We start from the raw sequence: 19,798 nt of genomic DNA, 5'->3' as shown, positions 1-19,798 counted from the left end.
ATTGGTCCGATTTGAAGAATGTGTTCGTACTACAGGCAGTTCATACGAAAGTTTGCAGAGGTTGCTTGATACAAAAAGGAGTCTTTTTCTCATGGGGATCCACAAAGGTGACTGCCTTTCAGACATTGAAAGAGAAATTGACTACAGGACCAGATTTGACTTTGTCGGACTTGAAGAAGTCATTTAGAGTTTATTGTGATGCTTATGGTCGTAGTTTGGGTGCAGTCTTCCTGCAAGAAGGCCATGTCATTGCTTACGAGAGCCGATTGTTCTCTAGGCCGGAGATGACAGCACAGATTTATGAGAAAGAGCTTTTGGTGGTTATCCATGCTCTTACTCAGTAGCGGCATTACCTACTCGGAGCGGATTTTACTGTCTTTACAGACCATCAGAATTTGCGCTACTTCTTGCTACAGAAGCAACTTTCGGAAAAGCAGATGCAGTGGGCAAACATCTTGTCACAGTTTCATTTCTAGATTGTCCATGTGCAGGGACAAAAGAATGTGGTGGCAGATGCTTTGTTGCGGAAGCCGTTGTTCTGGCTATTTCTGCGATACATCATAGGAGCTTCGAGGATATGGTCAATCAGTATACCACAGATATAGATTTTGCAGATATTTTCACACGGATACGGGATGGGGAGATAGTAGCTGGATACTCCCTTCAAGAAGGCTACTTGATGAGAAAGACTATGTTGTGCGTTACACAGCCGTTGCGGGAAAAGGTTATGACTGAATGCCACTGTCCACCTTTTACGGGTCACCGCGGCATTGCTACCACCATGAAGGGGTAGAGAGAGACTTCTTTTGGCCGAGACTCAAAAAGGATGTGGAAGAGTTTATGCGCAGTATGCCAGAGGGTCAAGTTTGACAAGCATTAGGCACAAGAATTGTTACATCCTTTACCCATACCCACCCGTCCCTGGGAGAATATTGAAATCCATTTCATTTTTTATCTCCCGAGAACACAGAATGATTACGATGATTTTCCGATTACATGGCACGTTTGAGACGATTGTCTCCGACAGAGACCCTAGATTTATGAGTTTGTTTTGGAAGGCAATTTGGAGAACATTGGCACGCGGTTGCAATTCTCGTCATCATTCCACTTGCAGACTGACGGGCAATCTGAGATTGCCAATTCAGTGGTTTTAGATTTATGGAAGTCTTGTGTCTCAGATCAGAAGACTCAATGGGAAAAGAACTCTTCGACGAGGAAGACGCCATTTGAGATTGTTGAAAGTGCTGCGAAGGTTCCATACTTCCTGAGCACGAAAGATTAGATATTTGAAGCGGATGAATATTCGCGAGATTTGGATACGGCTTTTGCCAAGGTTCGTGAGACTTTGCAGAAGTCTCAAGAACGACAGAAAAAGGCAACGGATCACCATCGTCGCGACATGAAATTGAAGGAGGATGATTGGGTGCTCTTACGTTTTGAGAAGGCACGCCTACGAAAGAAACAGGGAAAGGAGAGGCTTTTTCCAAAGCTTAGTATGCGATACTGCAGACCTTTCCACATCACTGAAAAGATAAATGATGTCTCCTTCCGATTGAAATTGCCAGATACTTGGAGGATTCACAATGCATTCCATGTGAGTCTCTTGAAAATTTTTAAAGGTGATGTGCCAAATGATGGGAAGCCTGATGAGCAACCCTAAGTGGAAGAAAACGAGGAGATCCTTGTTCTTGAACAGATTTGGCACATAAGGATACGAAGAAAGGTAAAGGTCGAAGGTGGTTCTTGGTTAAGTTCAAGAACTTTCCTGCATTTAATGCGAAGTGGATGGAGGAGGAGGACCTAGCAGATACTCCTCGGATTGTGAAACTTTACCTCGATGTTTTGGTTTAGCATAGTCTACTCCAAACGGAACCCAGAAATTCAGCTTGGCCGAAGATTTGGTGCAGTGAGATGCACAAGAGGGGAGTTACTCCGCTCCTTTGTCAACAGATGCCTTGATTTTGATACTAAAGTCGTTAATGTCTCTTTGAGCTTCAGGGATACTGAGAGCTGACAGTATTCTGCTGGATGACTTTATGAAATGGAATTCCTGATAATGATACTGATTTTTTCTTGACTTCTTTTGAGTGCAGGAACTGATAGACGAAATGACTGCAGCATTTTGGTCTGATTGATCTCGAATAGACATGGTTGTAATAGGAGTTAGTGAATCGGACATCGATGAGGTCCCGATTGGACCTAGATGTGATTGCAAGCTACATTGCCGATAAATCATGGTCTAAGATCCGAATGAATGTTGAATGTCATGTGATGTCCTATGATGTCTGGTGATGTCCTGTGATGTCGTGTGATGTGACTGTCGATTTTGTACATGTGCTAGATGTGTATTCCTAGTACGTAGGTACTAACAGTCAATGCCTGCTAAGACGGTTTATGGCTTTTGTCGGTTTTGCAGGCGTAATCGCGGTCGATTACAATGCTTTCAAGAGGGGGGTATGTCACAAAGTGATGACATGGCTACAGACAGCAGAAAACCCGAATTTCTGCCAAAAACCCTAATTTCAAGAAATCGCGGAGGCGGAAAAAAAAATTTTTTTTTTTTTGGGTTTTGAGCGACGCAAATCTTGCTTTTTCTCTACGCAATGAGAAAGAGAGAGAATGCTTTTGCTTTCAAGTTTTGACTCTCTAAGAGAGAGAGAGAGAGAGAGAGAGAGAGAGAGAGAGAGAGAGAGAGAGAGAGCAGTTCCTTTTGATTTGAAGCTTTTGGGGCTCTGCTTTTGGCATCCCTTGTAAACATTTAAATAAGTGGTTTGGCCCTTCACTTCTCAAAGCATATGGACGCAGAGTCTGAGAGTGAAACGCGAGCCACTCTATTGTACTTTGAACTGATTCATACAAAAAGAAATACCGAGAGGGGCGCCAGTCTTTGAGGCCAATATCTCTAGGCACGGAACTCCGCCGGGCCAATGCAAATCTATTGTGATCTGTGAATTGTTTTGAAGTGGTTATTGGTGCTGTCGCGATTGATTCTTGACTTGGAGTGTCCAAGTCTATTACACTTGAATACACACACGGCTCGAAAGCTAGAATGCCCCGAGCAGATGCCGACAACCTGTAGGCCCCAAAATCGGCGCCCCTTACAGTATTTCTTTATTCTTTAACAGAGGGAATAAAACTTGTGATCTCCTACAAGCTGCCCCGCATAATCCAGGCTGAGAAACACCTAATTTGGCCCGATTTCGGCAACATAAATGTACTAGGACGCTTCACAGTCAATATCCCCACGCAATAGATGACTTTCCCGACGCATACGGACACTTTGCAAAACCTGGCGAGAATCTGCAGCACGCTGAATTCTCTGTTTTCTGGCCCGAAAATCCGCAATATCACCTCTACAGCGGTCCCCTCGCGTCCTCGAACCTCTTGGGGGTATTAGGGACCGTTTAGGGCCGAAACCCTAAACCTGCAAAAATACACAGCAGGCTGTACTTCCCTGTTTTGGGCTCCATTTCGCGTGCCGGTTGCATCTGTAGCAATTCCTCGAGCTCCCGCACCTGTAGGGCTACTTGCCCTTTCAATCGGACGAGATTTCTCACGTGAAACCTCTCCGAATTCACATGTACCTGTGGGGGATTAGCCACTAGCTAACCCAATACCTGTGCAAGAGGCTCTTGCCTCGGCAATCGCGCATGAACCCACACAATTGTACATCACTCAAATGAAACGCCCTCTTGTGGGGCATCACATAACTGCATGTAAGGGAGAGAGAGAGAGAGAGAGCAGTGTGTAGCGTGTAGGGCATCACTCCTGGCACCACACTGTACATAGAGGGAAAAGAAGCACTCCATAGCTCTCAATCTGTGGCAGGAAAACTCAAAATGAGCCTCCCAACTATAAATTCAGCGCTACCTCTTCTTCGCATTAAGCAAGTGCACAAAAATGTGCCACTTGGCACATTTACAAGCATTTTCTCGTTTCGGATTTGCCGCTTCAAAATCTCAAGATTGATTGCTTAGTTGACTTCCGACAGAGTTGTAAAATGTTCCCCTAGTCATACCAGAGGTAATGAGGCTAAGACATTTCATGGCCCAAAATAGCAGTTTCCTAAATTTTAGGAAATGATTCCGTTGGGCTCCCTGTGGTCATTTGACCATCTATCCTCATTGGGATTGCATCCAAAACGGCAATGTGGCCCAACTGTCGGATATTTTCTGCTAGTAGTCCCACCTTGACTTTATGCCTTTATTGAGTTCACTTCCTAGTATCCAGCAACTTGCTAAGTGCGACAAGGGGACCTATATGATATGCTCTAAGCCTAGACATCCTCTTACTATACGAATTCCAGTGCCGACCACTTCCCGTCTGAAGGTGAAACTACCATTCACATTGGCCATACAATGTCCGACCGTTTGCTACTTCAAAAAGAGGGTCTCAAAAATAAAACAAAACCCATTGGAAACAAACCAACAACTAAAGTTAGCAGTTGCCATGTCCTCGTGACATAGTTAACAGCTACCACGTCCTGGTGACACAGACAGTTCAGACTCTGACGACAGCAACTTCTATGGAAAGAAGAAGAATTTTTATACAGGCAACCAATATGACTTTTTGGAAGATAAAAGCAAGAAGGTCCGAGAGTTTAAGGAAGGTGGACAGTCAATTAAATTTGACACGTTTTCGGAATAAAGAGATGCTTCGAAGGCTTTGTCTTTTGTAAAGCAGTTTGACATCGCTTTCGCGGGAGGACGCTACTCAGAGCACTCTAAAATTCGGAGAGCTGCCTCTTACTTTAATGGGAATGCTCGAACTTGGTAGTCCACGCTTCTTTTAAACAAGACTGCGCCAGTTAAATGGCTGAAATTTAAGAAGCTTTTTATTTCTTCTTGGCTGACTCAAGAGTATAAACGCGATATACCAGCTGCTTGGAACCATCTTCGGATGACCAAGAGCGATACAGTGGACGCTTATTGCGAGAGATTTTGGAGGTCTTTTCTACCCGCCTCTTCATTCAAGAAGATCTCGTTCAAAGAACAGATCGAGCGGTTTACCTTGGGTCTACCTATAGAGATCCAAGATCATTGCTTGGAACAGAAGTCAGCTTCTATTCAGGAGTTGATGAGTCATGCGAAACGGGGTTTTGCCATTCATTCTGGCAGTCTGACCTACCCCACCGATGAGCTCATGACACAACGACCCGAACAGACTTCAGCAAATGAAAGTAGAAAGAGAAAGCAACCCAGAAAAGAATGATGCACGACCCAAGCTTACTCCTCAGGAGAGAGCTCCCTTCATCAGAGAGGGGAAGTGCTTTGGATGCGGGGAACATGGACATATCTCCGCGAAGTGCCCTAAAAAGGCACAGAAAGAACAGAATGACAAGAACGACGGAAGGCCTGAAAGTTTGGGGCAAAGTGAAAGAACAAGCGGCCCTGATCTTCTTTGATGGAGGAGCCAAGGCCAACTTCATTTCACCGGAATTGGCGGTGGGCTCGAAATCACTCCCAATCGGATAAGACTACTTGCGGAGGCTGTTCTAGCGGCACCCGGCAGGGACGTAGCCATTACACCTATCATTGGCAAACTTCGGTTGCATTGTCAAGGGCATTTGGGGCATGAGGACTTTTATATAATGCCTTTGGAAGGTTGTGTTTTCTTGGGAATTCCCTCGTACCACAAGAACAACGCCATGGTCGATTATCAGGCGAGGAAAGCGACATTGACTACAGAGAAGGGCAGAACCATTGTACTTGACATTAAACTGAAGGGCGGGTCTGTCCCTATTGTATCGGCTTCGGCCATTTCTAAATTAATGAAATCCAGTCTGTTTGTTTACTCGATCTTTATGAAAGAGTTGAGTGATGAGGATAGGACAAATATGTCTAAACTTGATAAAGAACGCCAAGATTTTCTCCACTCTCACGCCGATTGCTTCTCAAAGGGCCTACCAGGCAAGATACCACCTGCTCGTCTTGAAGATCATACCATTGATCTGATACTTGGACACACCATCGAACCGGCCACCTTACCGTGTGAGCCGAGCACAGAACGAAGAGATTATGAACCAAGTAAAAGACCTCTTGAAAAAGGGTCTTGTCCAACCTAGTACTTCACCGTATTGCTCTCCAGTGTTGTTGGTTTTAAGGAAAGACGGATCTTGGAGAATGTGCATTGATTATAGAGCTCTCAACAAAATCACCATAAGGAACAGATTTTCGATTCCTAGGATCGATGATATACTCGACAGATTACAGGGATCCTCGTGCTTTAGAAGGATTGATTTGCAAAGTGGATATCATCATATCAGAATTGCACCGGGAGACGTTTACAAGACAGCTTTTCGGACGACTTTTGGGTTATTTGAGTTTTTGGTGATGCCTTTTGCCTTAACCAATGCTCTTGCGACATTTAACCGGATTATGGACACGATTTTTCGAGAGTACAGGCTATTTGTTGGCACTTTCTTTGATGATATCATTGTTTTCTCCAAGAATGAGGCAGAACATAGAGATCATCTGCTTGAGGTCTTTCAAGCATTACGGGATCACAAGTTAGTGATTAATGCAAAGAAAAGTGAATTTTTCCTACCAGAGGTACACTTTTTGGGACACATTGTGTCAGCAGCAGGAGTGAAAATGGAACCGGCCAAGATAGAGACTATCCGTGATTGGCCCGATTTGAAGAATGTCCATAAACTTAGAAGCTTCTTGGGACTGTGTTTGTCACGAGGACGTGGCAGTTATTAACCATGTCACAGAGATGTGGCAACTGCTAACCTTGGTTGTTGGTTTCTTTCCAATGGGGTTTATTTTATTTATTTTGAGACCCTCTTTTTGAAGTAGCAAACGGTCGGACATTGTATGGCCAATGTGAACGGTAGATTCACCCGCAGACGGGAAGTGGTCGGCACTGGAATTCGTATGGTAAGAGGATGTCTAGGCTCAGAGCAAGATCATATAGGTCCCCCCGTCGCACTTAGCAAGTTGGTGGATACTAGGAAGTGAACTCAATTAAGGCATAAAGTCAAGGTGGGACTACCAACAAAAAGTATCCGACAGTTGGGCCACATTGCATTTTTGGATGCGGTCCCAATGAGGATAGATGGTCAGAAGACCAGTGGGAGCCCAACGGAAGCATCTCCTAAAATTTAGGGAACTGCTATTTTGGGCCACGAAATGTGTTCGCGTCATTACCTTCGGTATGACTAGGGGAACACTTTACAACTCTGCCGCGAAGTCAACTGACGCACCAGTTGAGATATTTTTAGCAGGGAAAGCCCAAACTCGGAAACTGGGCGACGTGTCAGCTTGTGAGCGATTCTGCCACTCTGGGAGGCAAAAACGAGCTGCATATCAACAAAGGGGACGCCATTTTCAGCCACAGGCGGATTGCAACAGGTACAGAAGCTATGGAATGCTTACCTTGCCCTCCATGCACAGTATGGTGACGGGAGTGATGCCCCGCACGCTACATACTGCTCTCTTTCTCCCCTACGTGCAGTTATGTGATGCCCCACAAGAGGGCTACTCATTTGACTGATGTACAGTTGTGTGGGTTCATGCTTTTGTGCTGAGGCAAGAGCCTCCTAGAGCAGGAACACGGGTAGCTAACTGCTGCTCCAAAGCAGGCACTGGTGAGGGTCATAACCTCACCGTACAGGTGCAAAATCAGCGCTGTGTATGCGCTGTAATTTGACTGTTTTTCAGCCATACGGACGCCAGGATCATTGGGAATCGTGCCCCACTGGCAAAGGACAGTTAGGGGACTGTTTGGGGCTGAAAACAGGGCAAAAACCAGTAAATACAGCGTGCTGAATTTACTGTTTTTGGACAGGAATCAGAGGGTATACGACAGTGCAAGCGAGTTCCAGCAGGGGAATTGGTTTCGCGCAAGTTTTGGGGCTGTTATGCTGCCGAAATTTGGCCAAATCAAATGGTATCTAGGTGGATACACGTGAAGGATTCCCAGGACCTTACCTTGTAATTTACCCTCCTAAAGAATAAAGAAATACCGAAAGGGGCGCCAATTTTGGGGCCTACAGGTTGTCGGCGTCTGCTCGGAGCATTCTAGCTTCCGAGCCGTGTGTGTGATGAAGTGTTAATTCTCGTTACAGGTCTCCTTTGCAAAGTGCTCTGTGTGTGTGTTTAAGTAAAGATTTTCGGGTGAAAGCCAACGCCTACCGCCCTACGGGCCGGTTTCAGTGTTCGTACTACAGCCGGTTCATTTGAAAGTTTGCAAAGGTTGCTTCCCCTTTGCATATCTTGACACAAAAAGAAGTCCCTTTCTCGTGGGGAACCACAGAGGTGACTGCCTTTCAGATATTGAAAGAGAAATTGACTACGGGACCAAATTTGACTTTGCCGGACTTGCAGAAGTCATTTGAAGTATATTGTGATGCTTGTGGTCGTAGTCTGTGTGCGGTCTTAATGCAAGAAGGCCGTGTCATTGCTTACGAGAGCAGATTGTTCTCAAGGCCGGAAATGACAGGGCTTTTGGCGGTTATCCATGCCCTTACTCAGTGGCGACATTACCTACTCGGAGTGGATTTTACTGTCTTTACAGACCATCAGAGTTTGCGCTACTTCTTGTCACAGAAGTAGCTATCGGAAAAGCAGATGCGGTGGGCGAACATCTTGTCACAGTTTCACTTCTAGATTGTCCATGTTTAGTGACAGAAGAATGTGGTGGCAGATGCTTTGTCTCGGAAGCCGTTGGTTCTGGCTATTTCCGCGACACATCATAGGAGCTTCAAGGATATGGTCAACCAGTATGCCACAGATACAGATTTTGCAGACATTTCACACGGATATCGGATGGCGAGACAGTAGCGGGATATGCCATTCGGGATGGCTACATGATGAGAAAAACCATGTTGTGCGTTACACAGCCATTGAGGGAAAAGGTTATGACTGAATGCCATTGTCCACCTGTTACGGGTCATTGCGGCATCACTACTACCATGAAAGGAGTAGAGAGAAACTTCTTTTGGCCGAGACTCAAGAAGGATGTGGAAGAGTTTGTGCGCAATTGCTTGGTATGCCAGAAGGTCAAGTTTAACAGGCATAAAGCACAGGGATTGTTACAGCCTTTGCCCATACCCACACGCCCCTAGGAAAGTATTGCAATGTGATTTCATTTTTGATCTCCCGAGACCACAGAGTGCTCACGATGCTATCTGGATTGTTATTGACAGATTTAGCAAGCAGGCTCGTTTCATTCCAGTGACGAAAACAGTCAAGCTGGATCACTTAGCGTCACTGTTTGTGGCCCAGATTTTCAGATTACATGGCATGCCTGAGATGATTGTCTCTGACAGAGACCCTAGATTTACGAGTTTGTTTTGGAAGGCAATTTGGGAGAACATTGGCACGCGGTTGCAGTTCTCGTCATCATTTCACCTGCAGACTGACGGGCAATCTGAGATTGCCGATTCAGTGGTTTTAGATTTATTTAAGTCTTATATCTCGTATCAGAAGACTCAATGGGAAAAGTGTCTTACCTTTGGTGGAATTTGCCTACAATAACACGATACACTATTCGACGAGAAAGGCGCCATTTGAGATTGTTGAAGGTGCTGCGAAGGTTCCACCCTTCCTAAGCACGAAAGATAAGCGGATGAGTATACGCGCAACTTAGACACAGCTTTTACCAAGGTCCACGAGGCTTTGCAGAAATCTCAAGAACGACAGAAAAAGGCAGCGGATCGCCATCGTCACGATTTGAAAGGAGGATGATTGGGTGTTCTTACGTTTTGAGAAGGCACACCTGAGCAAGAAAAAGGGAAAGGAGAGGCTTTTTCCAAAGCTTAGCATGAGATACTATGGACCTTTCCAGATCTCTGAAAAGATCAACGATGTCTCCTTCCGACTGAAACTGCCTGACACTTGGAGGATTCACAATGCATTCCATGTGAGTCTCTTGAAACCTTTTAAAGGTGATGTGTCTGATGATAGGGAGCCTGATGAGCAACCCTAAGTGGAAGAAAACGAGGAGATCCTTGTTCCTGAACAGATTTTGGCACATAAGGGCACGAAGAATAAAGGTAAAGTCTGAAGGCGATCCTTGGTTAAGTTCAAGAACTATCCTACATTGGATGCGAAGTGGATGGAGGAGGACCTAGCAGATACTCCTCAGATTGTGAAACTTTACCTCGAAGCTTTTGGTTTAGCAGAGTCTACTCCAAATGGAACCCAGAATTCAGCTTGGCCAGAGATCAGGTGCAGTGGGATGCACAAGAGGGGAGTTACTCCCCTCCTTTGTCAACAGATGCCTCGATTTTTGATAAGAGAGTCACTCATGTCTCTTTGAGCTTCAGGGATACTGAGAGCTTACAGTATTCTGCTGTATGACTTTATGAAATGGAATTCCTGAATTTGAAACTGATTTGTTCTTGACTTGTTTGTAAGTGCACGAACTGATAGACGAAATGACTGCAGCATTTTGGTCTAATTGATCTCGAATAGACATGGTTGCAATTGGGGTTAGTCAATCGGGCATCGATGAGGTCCCGACTGGATCTAGATGCGATTGCTAGCTACATTGTGGATAAATCATGGTCTAAGATCCGAATGAATGTTGAATGTCATGTGATGTCCTGTGATGTCTAGTGATGTCCTGTGATGTCGTGTGATGTGACTATCCATTGGTACATGTGCTAGATGTGTGTTCCTACTGCGTAGGTACTAACACTCAGTGTCTACTAAGGCAGTTTATGGCTTCTGTCTGTTTTGCAGGCATAATCAAGGGCGATTACAATGCTTTCAAGAGGGGGGTATGTCACGAATTGATGACGTGGCTGCCCTAACTTGAGGATAGTTGCCCAATACATACACCCACTAGCGAGGACTCCCGGCTGCAGGCTGAAATGCTGATGTGGCATGGCTGTACGGCAGCCCACGAAAAATGCGGAAATTCTGCCAACTGTACGGAAACCCGCTTTTTGCGGTGCTGTTTACGGCAGGACAGCAGCGATGCTTTTTCTTCTACGCAATTGAAAGGGAAGCTCTTGCTTTATTAAAAAGAAGGCCTATTTGCTTTATTATTAAGCGAGAGAGAGAGAGAGAGAGAGATTCACTCTGCTTTATTTGCCAAGCTTTTGAGCTTTTGATTTTAAGCTTTTGGGGCTCTGCTTTTGGCATCCCTTGTAACTCTCTATAAGTGAAGTTGGTCTCTCACTTCTCAGAGCATCTAGACGCAAAGTCTGAGAGTGAGACCCAACTGCACTCTTGTACTATGAACTCACATTAATACAAAAATAAATACCAAAAGGGGCGCCAGTCTTTGGGGCCAATATCTCTAGGCACAGAACTCCACCGGGCCAATGTAAATCAATTGTGAACTGTGAACTGTTTTGAAGTGGTTATTTGGTACTGTCACCGTAGATTCTTGACTTGGAGTGTCCAAGTCTCTTACACCAGCTGAAGAATTCCACTTGACTGCGAAGAGTATGCAACAACTCTATCCAGATGGCTATCAAAATGGTGGACATAGGGGAGGATTGTGAGCCCAAAGTGCGGGCACGTTGAGCCTTCCACATGATCCAAAGCATGATGCTGCATATTGTGGTGAAATTGTGTCTTCATGGAAAAAATCCAACAAGTGACCTTCATCTCGACGTGCATCTGGGATCATCTGTAGAGTGCCCGGTCTATAACTCAAGGGAGTAAGCAAGAAGACCGGATGTGTAGGCAACCCTTGAAAAAAGGTGCGTGACCTTGGAAATTGCAAAAGCCGTGCAGCCAAACCCCCCCCCCCCGTCAAGAACCCATCACGGATTCCCATTCTAATCAACAAACAACAAACTGCCATCACACTGGCTGTGCAAAAGGACAAACCCAGAAACAGTGCTTCAAAGACTCAAGATCTGAAGTACATCTCTGACAAGTCGGATCATGACCAATGACCAAGTACCTACAAGCAATCCTGCATGTGCTATCATCCACATGAAAAAACATATCCCGTGGCTACTCGGGAGAGTCCAAATGTATGGCCAAAACTGTCTCAAGAAAGCGAGGAGGATGCGCTGAACCTGCCATACCTTTGACTGGCGTGGACGGTAAAAAACCTCCTCCCTAGGGAGACAGAGTACTCAAAAAATGAGGAGCTCCATCATCACTCAATGAAGGCCACTGCAACTCACCAGGATCCCAGTCCAGCTGAACAAGTGGCTTTCACTGCCAAATCCAAAGTCTCCAATGGTGCCTCCTCAGTAGTGAAAACAAGGTCAACACGCAACCTCCTCTTGAAAGAGCCTACCACTCTAACAGGTTGCCAATGGGCAGTCAACTACTGATCAGGCGAACCCTCAACTTGAAACTCCAGTCTAACGTGACGGATATGTTGGCCAGTCTCCGCAATGGTAAAGACAAGAGTACCCTCCTGAGCAACAATCCGGTCTCCTGAGTGAGGATCGAAGTACACACACCCATCCGTGATGAGAAGGTAAAAGAGTCTGTCCCCCAATGAGGGCGTGTCGGTCGGGTGGAATAGCCTCATCAATCTCTATTATACGAGCAGCAACCCCTCTGCAGATCCCGTAGGTAGCTCCAATCACGTGTGCCCCAACCAAGGAAGCATCTGATCGATGGTGCAAAGAGCCAGCTGGCCCATCATCCCATCTAGCCAGTTAATATGTGTCCTCTCACCTAGCTGACGGCCTTCTGAATCTCACAAGTGGATGCCTCTCTACCTCCTCGACACACGAAGGCTGGTGGAAAATCAAAGCAATACATAACTCCTTCAAATCCGCAACGAGCAGCACATAAAGGATGACAAATGAGACGTATCCAAGGGTGCATCTGTGATGATGAATCTGATGCTCGGGCGCTAAACAACAGCAGTAGTATCTGAGATCCAAAATGGGGAGAGGTATGTGACAAAGCATGGTGCAAAAACTATTTCCAGGCTAGTGAAGATAGAAGAGGTGGGAAGTCAATCTCCATGGCCAAATGTGAGGCACTCTTGGGTGGATGCCGCAAAGTAGACGATATGTTCGGTCGTGTGAACTTGCGGAGTAGCTAAAACCTGTGAGACTCTTGCGGAGACAGGCTGTCGAGGTGGTGGGAGTGGTGCTCCAAAAGGCTATGTCCACCAAATGGTATGGCGACGAGGGGCCTTCTGCCAACCATCCGCTAAACCGTAAGGTGGGGGATGTTGTGGCTCAGAGTGACGAGTAGGGTGGGAAGGGCAAGTCTTTCACCATGTGTCACAAAATAATGATGTGGCATGTCCGCCCGAAATCTGGCAAGAAGTTAAGGCTATAAGTTGTTCCAACTTATAGGGTCTCGTCCGATGGGGCCCTGGGGACACTAGAGTTATCTATATATATATATATATATATATATATATATATATATATATATATAGAGAGAGAGAGAGAGAGAGAGAGAGAATATGCTGACGTGGCAATTGTACGGACGCAAAACACTCCGCACTTCACGCTAACTGATGACGTGGCAGCCATACGGAATTCCGTAAATTGCGCTACCACAATTTAGAGCCAGCTTTTGGGACTTGAAGCTTTTGGAGTTTGAAGCTTTTCATGTACTGCTTTTGAGAGCTCATGGGGCCTTTAAATATGTATGGAGAGGGTCTCTTGTCTCAAACTTGCTGACGAGCAGCCGAGTAGAGAGGACCCTCCGACTCTGTAACATGCTCAAGCATCAATACAAAAATAAATACCGAAAGGGCCACTAAACTTTGGGCCAATACCTCTACGCACGGAACTACGCCGCGGGCCGTCTCGAATTCTCTTTAAGTTTGTGAAGTGTTTCTATTGATTGTCTCGTGTGTCGTGCCAAATTCTTGACTTGGGGTGTCGAAGTCTGTTACAGTGGTATCAGAGCTCAGTCGACTTTCCTTCCACTAGAAAATCGGATCCCTTTTACCGCGACACACATGGATTCAAGTGATGACTCCTCGAGAATCAGACGAACCCACCGACAATTTTGGATCGGGCAAAAGCACAAAAATTCTAATGGAACAGCAGACAAAGAGTACGGGCCACCTCACCCTAGTATGAATGAATGGAGATGCAACATCAATAGCAAGTTGATGCTTGTGCGAAGTAGATGCTCCAGTTTTCAAGGGATCTCCATTATGCGAAATTTTAGACCAAGCACCCAATTGATGAGATGCATTCCCAATGGCGGACGGCCATCGATTCACCCTTGAAGTCAGCTCTAAAGAAACCTCTTGTTTCACAGATGTTCACCAAAGATGAACTCGACGACGTTGTAGGACGAGTCAACCAACTTCTCGGGGTCAACTTCTCGGGGTCAACTTCTCGGGGTCAACTTCTCGGGGTCACGAAGCATTCGAGGAGACACGGCAAGGGAGCAAACTACCTTGGTTACTAGGGGTCGTCAGTCTTCTTTTGCAAATGCACGAAAACAAAAGAAGCATGTACGCTTCGAGGGTGTTACCATATACATGTGGTAGTGATGTGTGTGAACACACTTAGGACCGCCGGGGCATTTTTTCCCTCACTAGGAGGTTTTCCCCCCCGTGCATTGTATATACGCTCATCACTCTAGGGCTATCTAATCATTTCAGTGCACACTAAGTAATATACTCTCTGTTGTGTGCCTTGAGCTTCCTTTGTCTTCTCCAAGCTGTGTGTGTTTCCCTGCAACCCTAATTCGAACAATTGATAGCAGAGCAGGTTGCGTACTCCCGAGCTTAGTCGCCAGCAGCTACAGCGCACGCCTGCTCACTTTCTCCGATTTTTGTGAGCTTGGGTGAGCAACAGTTCGACAAATACTTCGAATAAACTCGTAGAGTATTGTGCGCTCAAATTTTCGATTCGAGATTATTTCAGCCTCCGTTTTCACTAGAGGTACTGCTGCGCAGGCAATTTCATCATTTTGTGCAAAATTTCTGTCAATGCCATTTTCTGCATAACAAGTCCCTTACAATCTTCTACCGGTTTTGCTATACACCAGTGTTGGCCCCGATTCGTTTCTCCTCTTTTTGGGCAGTCTTTACATCAAGTGCAGACATTCGCCATGGCTGACAACAACACCGATGTGTTCCATATGTTTGCTGTTGAGGATAGATTGGATGGGGGCAATTACCCTATGTGGGCTTACATAATGCAACATGTCCTTATGTCAAAGGGCGTTTGAAATATTGTGTAAGGCATTGATGTACGTCCTGGTTCTGAGGATGTAGACAATATTGAGTATGTTGCAGGTTTTGGTGGTAGGGTTGTTGCTGCCAGTGACGTAAGAGATGCGTAGGCTCATGCAAATGTAAAAAGATCTCTCTCTCTCTCTCTCTCTCTCTCTCTCTCTCTCTCTCTCTCTCTCTCTCTCTCTCTCTCTCTCTCTCTCTCTCTCTCTCTCTCTCTCTCTCTCTCTCTCTCTCGTTTGTACCCAGACTTGGTACTAAACTCATCATTGTAATCAGTTGGTCTCATAGGTCATTTTGGCCTCTTGTAGACGTTAATATATCATTTCATTTCATTTCATCTCTCTCTCTCTCTCTCTCTCTCTCTCTCTCTCTCTCTCTCTCTCTCTCTCTCTCTCTCTCTCTCTCTCTCTCTCTCTCTCTCTCTGTTGCCTTGCCCTGCTCGCCCACCCTTGCACCTTGCGCCCAACCCTGCTCCTGCTCACTCGCTCGTTGCTCCCCTGTCCCTTGCTCGCGCGCGCTGCACCCCCCTCCCAACTGCTCGCTCGCCTTCCCCTCTCCCCTCTCTCTCTCTCTCTCTCTCTCTCTCTCTCTCTCTCTCTCTCTCTCTCTCTCTCTCTCTCTCTCTCTCTCTCTCTCTCTCTCTCTCTCTCTCCTGCTCCTGCTACTGCTCCTGCTCCCACTCGCCATGCTATATATGCCACTGTACAGCATACTATGAGATACGTGGCTGATTTTACTGCCTATTTCGAGAGGGTTTTGGCCCTTGGGCCTCTATCTAGTGTTATGATATACCAGAACTAGAGTTGTCTTGGACTCTTATCTTCTGGAGATTCGGTGACATTAAGCAGGGTTCCTGAGAGAGAGAGAGAGAGAGAGAGAGAGAGAGAGAGAGAGAGAGGCTTATAGACCGAGAGATACACCCAGAGACACATCACAGAGTTCTTCCATTCAGAGATAAGAGCAGAGAGGAGAGCAGACAAAGGGGAGGGATGCAGGGCATATCACTAGCAAAGGTATACCAAGTGATCAAGAAAGAGCTGCGGAGATCCAAGAGGCTCACGTTGAGGGGATGTTCCCATCACCGGAGGAGGTTGCAGCAGAGGATCAGATCTACATTCGAGAGATGGGAGACACCCTGTGCAGACTCTCACAATGGAGGACATCGACACGATCATGCACCGACCGATGCAAGCCTTCTCCGGATTTCGATACACAAATATCCACCATTTTGTATTTGTTCTTTGATATACACACCAACCTTTTGTATATGTACCCCTCAGGCTCTTGATACCCAACTTTTACAACTCTAGTAGTGGTTAGTTTCTTTCTTTTTATCAAGACCTTGTATCAGATTCACCATGACGTAACTTTTTGGTCTCGTGTCATTGAAGACGTTAACATAGCATATCATTTCATCCCCCCCGCCCCAAAAAAACCAAAAAAAGGCTTTTGGTCCAGATTTGGTAAAGCCTTTGGTTCTTCCTCAAGCTCTCTCACATCTGGAGGTCTATCAAGAGAGGTCCTCACCGTGAACTACTCTCTCAACCCTCCTCCTGTAAACAAGGATAGGCTTACCCTGCCTACCACTCCCACTTGACTGTTGTTGACTCTGACCCTCACCTCTGGCCTGCTGCAGAACTGAAATGTGCTCAGACTGTCAAGGTTGCAAGGACTGAGCTCTGCTCTCACCGACCTGTCTCTGTGCCTCAACCTTAGAAGAATAGTTGACATAATGTCCCATCATATAACATCTCAGGCACTGGTTGGTCTATCCATGACCACAATCTTCTGCGCAAAGATGGCCCTGTCCCACTCAGAAACAATAGACTCAGGAAACTCCACAAGGTGGACCACCCCACCTTGATAGATGGTATAGATGGTCTAGAGCTGCAACAATCACAGAAAAGGAGTGCCATCAATAGAACCCCTCTGCTCAACAAAACTCGGTACTATAAGCTGTGCAGGCAACTCTGAAAAAGCAACTTTCACTGGATATCTTGTAATCTGATGTTGTCCTCAACACGATCAAAGTCCCATGGGAAAATAAAATCAACTGATTTTGAATGGGCAAACCTTTTTTCTAAGTATAACAAACAACAGAACAACTGCATACAAACCTTGGTGTTGATTCAAGGGGTTTCCACGCTTCCTTAGTTCTTCAGAACAGACTTTAAACTAGCCTATCCATTGTGATTCTCAAGCAAAACAACTTGAGCAAATTACCTCCAGATCCAAGAATTAGACTTGTATGGTAAGACAAGTAGCTGTTGATCAAGCTCTTGAATCTTGTTCAACACTAATAAAGGTGGGGTACTTTCATTTACTTCTAAATTTGCTATCACAAAGCCCCCACGTAGGCCACCTTCCATAAAAGGACCGATCCAAACATCTAGAACACCATCAACGTCTCTCAATTGTTTTTGCAACCTGCAAGATTCAGCATTAACACTTGTTAGCAAGACCATCAACCTTCAAGTAGTACAAGTTCACATGAGATTTAATAAAGGTAACGTCACTAGGCCCTGCATCATAAACGCAATCCCAAAGACCATGAACACCAGGTAACATTCCTCAGGAGGTAACTTACACTGGCATGCTATTGCCCTTTAATGCTTGCAAGGGATTAATTCATAATGCTTGACACACAGCCCCGAGAGGGTTGTCGACTCTGCACTTTCAGCTGTGACCCAAAGACCATGAACTCCAGGTAACATTCCTCAGGAGGTACAAAATACAACTTAAGCTGGCATGCTATGGCCCTTCTACGCTTGCAAGGGATTGATTCATAATGCTTGTCACACAGCCCCGAGAGGGTTGTAGACTCTGCACTTTCGGCTATGACCCAATCATTTGCAGAAAGGAGGATTTTGTGCACAAGTTTTGGAATGAGAAGTTCATCTGAGGACATAGTAACCAAAAAGAAAACGAGAAACACCCTGATGCTTAAATGCAGAATCCGGCAAACCATTACATTCATAACCAACCAAGAACATGATAAATTATTGAGCCCCAGCAGACAGGTTCATAATGTTAGAATTTCTGTTTGTAAACTTGCAAGACTCAAGTAGTAAAAAAGTGTTCATGCACATAGGACACTAAACTAACAACATGATCCCAGATAAAGCTCCCAAAAAGTCAGACTGCCAAAAAGCCAGATGTCAGTTATATCAGACATTACCTTTGCACATCATAGTCACCAATTCCATTAATTCTGGAAAACAAAAGCAAGGTGTGAGAACGCATTTGACATGGTTCAGGCTAGCAGACACATGACTGTTTCTAAGAAAAGGTAAGAGACATGAATTGAATGTTTACGTAAGATTCAATGAATGGGTTGAAATAGAAGTATTTGCTGCTCCTTGTGGTTTTGGAAGGTTTGTAAGATCTTCCCCCCCACGAGACGAAAAAACTGAATAGTCTCTGAATTCCTGTTTGTAATCATCTTTTGTTTTACCGCTTCCTGGCGAAGAAAGTTAGATACAGTTTAAACCACATGTTTTCTTTCCACAGCATCTATCACCTTTTAAAAAAATCTATCACAGTAAGCCCTTGCTGATTTCAAAAATCATTCTGCCACTCTTACAGTTAAAACATCTCAAAGACACCACGCTTTGTGAAGTGCCACTTATAATTGGCACTATTTTTTATAAAAAAGATACACTTACCTGCTGCCACAATATTTCTGTAGTAAGGACCTAAACTGGCATTCAAAGTGTAGTATGCCGAATGCCTCGTGGCCAACTGACACAACCTGGATATCTCCACTCGTGTTACTTTGTTACTTTTGTCAAACCATTGGATATTACATTGTGATTGTACACAGGTCATCATAGCCGACTCCTAATTTTGCCTTTGAGGTCCTGAAATTCAAAATAAGAAGCTCAAACTCTCTTTGACAACCTTAAAGAAAACCTGTGCAATTGAAAAATTATGAAAAAGCCCGTCATGCCCATTGCTGTGTCAAATTGTCAATTGTTTGGCACTCTTCAGTTTCAAAAGTCCATCAGCACACACGTCCTGGTTGAAATCTGATTAACCAGCATATAATATGCCTTGCAAATGTCACAAGCACCACCTCTCACGCACAATGGCATGCGTGATAGCACTTGGATATGCAAAGAGTATGCAGGCACACTACATTGCATGAGCATGTAGGTTTGGAATCAACACTAAGAAAAAGGGGTCACATGCACCCCTGTCAATGCATGATGATGCATATTAAACATCCACATTTTAAGGTCATTTTTTGGGCATTTTAAAGTTGTCAGACACCGCACCTAAGAGAGTCTCCAACCGAACTAAATACAATGTCGGGGCATTTTCCAATGATGATAGACATAGCATACAAAGTCTCCAAGCAAACTAGGTTGCATTTAGGACTACCTGTGCACTTTTAAGGGAATTTTCCAATGGTCTCGAGACATCGTGTCAGAGAGTCTCTATTAGAGTGTGTACACTCTGCACCTGGGCTAGCTACCCTTGCATTGCATTTTAAATTGCATCTGGGTCTTGGCCAAGCCGTGTTCGCCAGCTGTACTGGATTGGGGTTGGTGGTAGGGGGTGATGGTGATGCAGTGCCACTAGGTGGAGGCCGAAGAGGAGGGCTGGTGAAGATGGCAGAGGTGGAAGTCGATCTCCAAAGCTAAGTGTGAGGCAGCCCTGGGCGAATGCCCCGAAGTAAAAGGTATGTCCGGTAATGGCTGATCCG

At 45.3% G+C, this 19,798-nt stretch overlaps 1 protein-coding gene across 4 annotated transcripts in view; it reads right to left on the bottom strand.

Moving 5' to 3' along the window:
* LOC147465710 (uncharacterized) overlaps positions 1-19,798 on the bottom strand; it is a 74,070-nt gene that overhangs the window by 37,448 nt on the left and 16,824 nt on the right. For all 4 annotated transcript variants that reach the window (XM_086521538.1, XM_086521539.1, XM_086521536.1 and 1 more), the window contains 4 exons: positions 18,756-18,950; positions 18,406-18,550; positions 18,269-18,301; positions 17,314-17,517 (listed from right to left, as the gene is read on the bottom strand). In XM_086521538.1, the coding sequence (XP_086377664.1) occupies positions 17,314-17,517; positions 18,269-18,301; positions 18,406-18,550; positions 18,756-18,921 (548 nt within the window). In that variant the 5' untranslated portion in view covers positions 18,922-18,950. The remainder of the gene's footprint in view (positions 1-17,313; positions 17,518-18,268; positions 18,302-18,405; positions 18,551-18,755; positions 18,951-19,798) is intronic.

The sequence above is a fragment of the Adiantum capillus-veneris genome, chromosome 1 (genome assembly GCF_014529385.1).
Source record: "Adiantum capillus-veneris isolate H3 chromosome 1, ASM1452938v2, whole genome shotgun sequence".
NCBI classification, from domain to species: domain Eukaryota; kingdom Viridiplantae; phylum Streptophyta; class Polypodiopsida; order Polypodiales; family Pteridaceae; genus Adiantum; species Adiantum capillus-veneris.
This window is presented reverse-complemented; position numbering and strand designations above follow the sequence as displayed.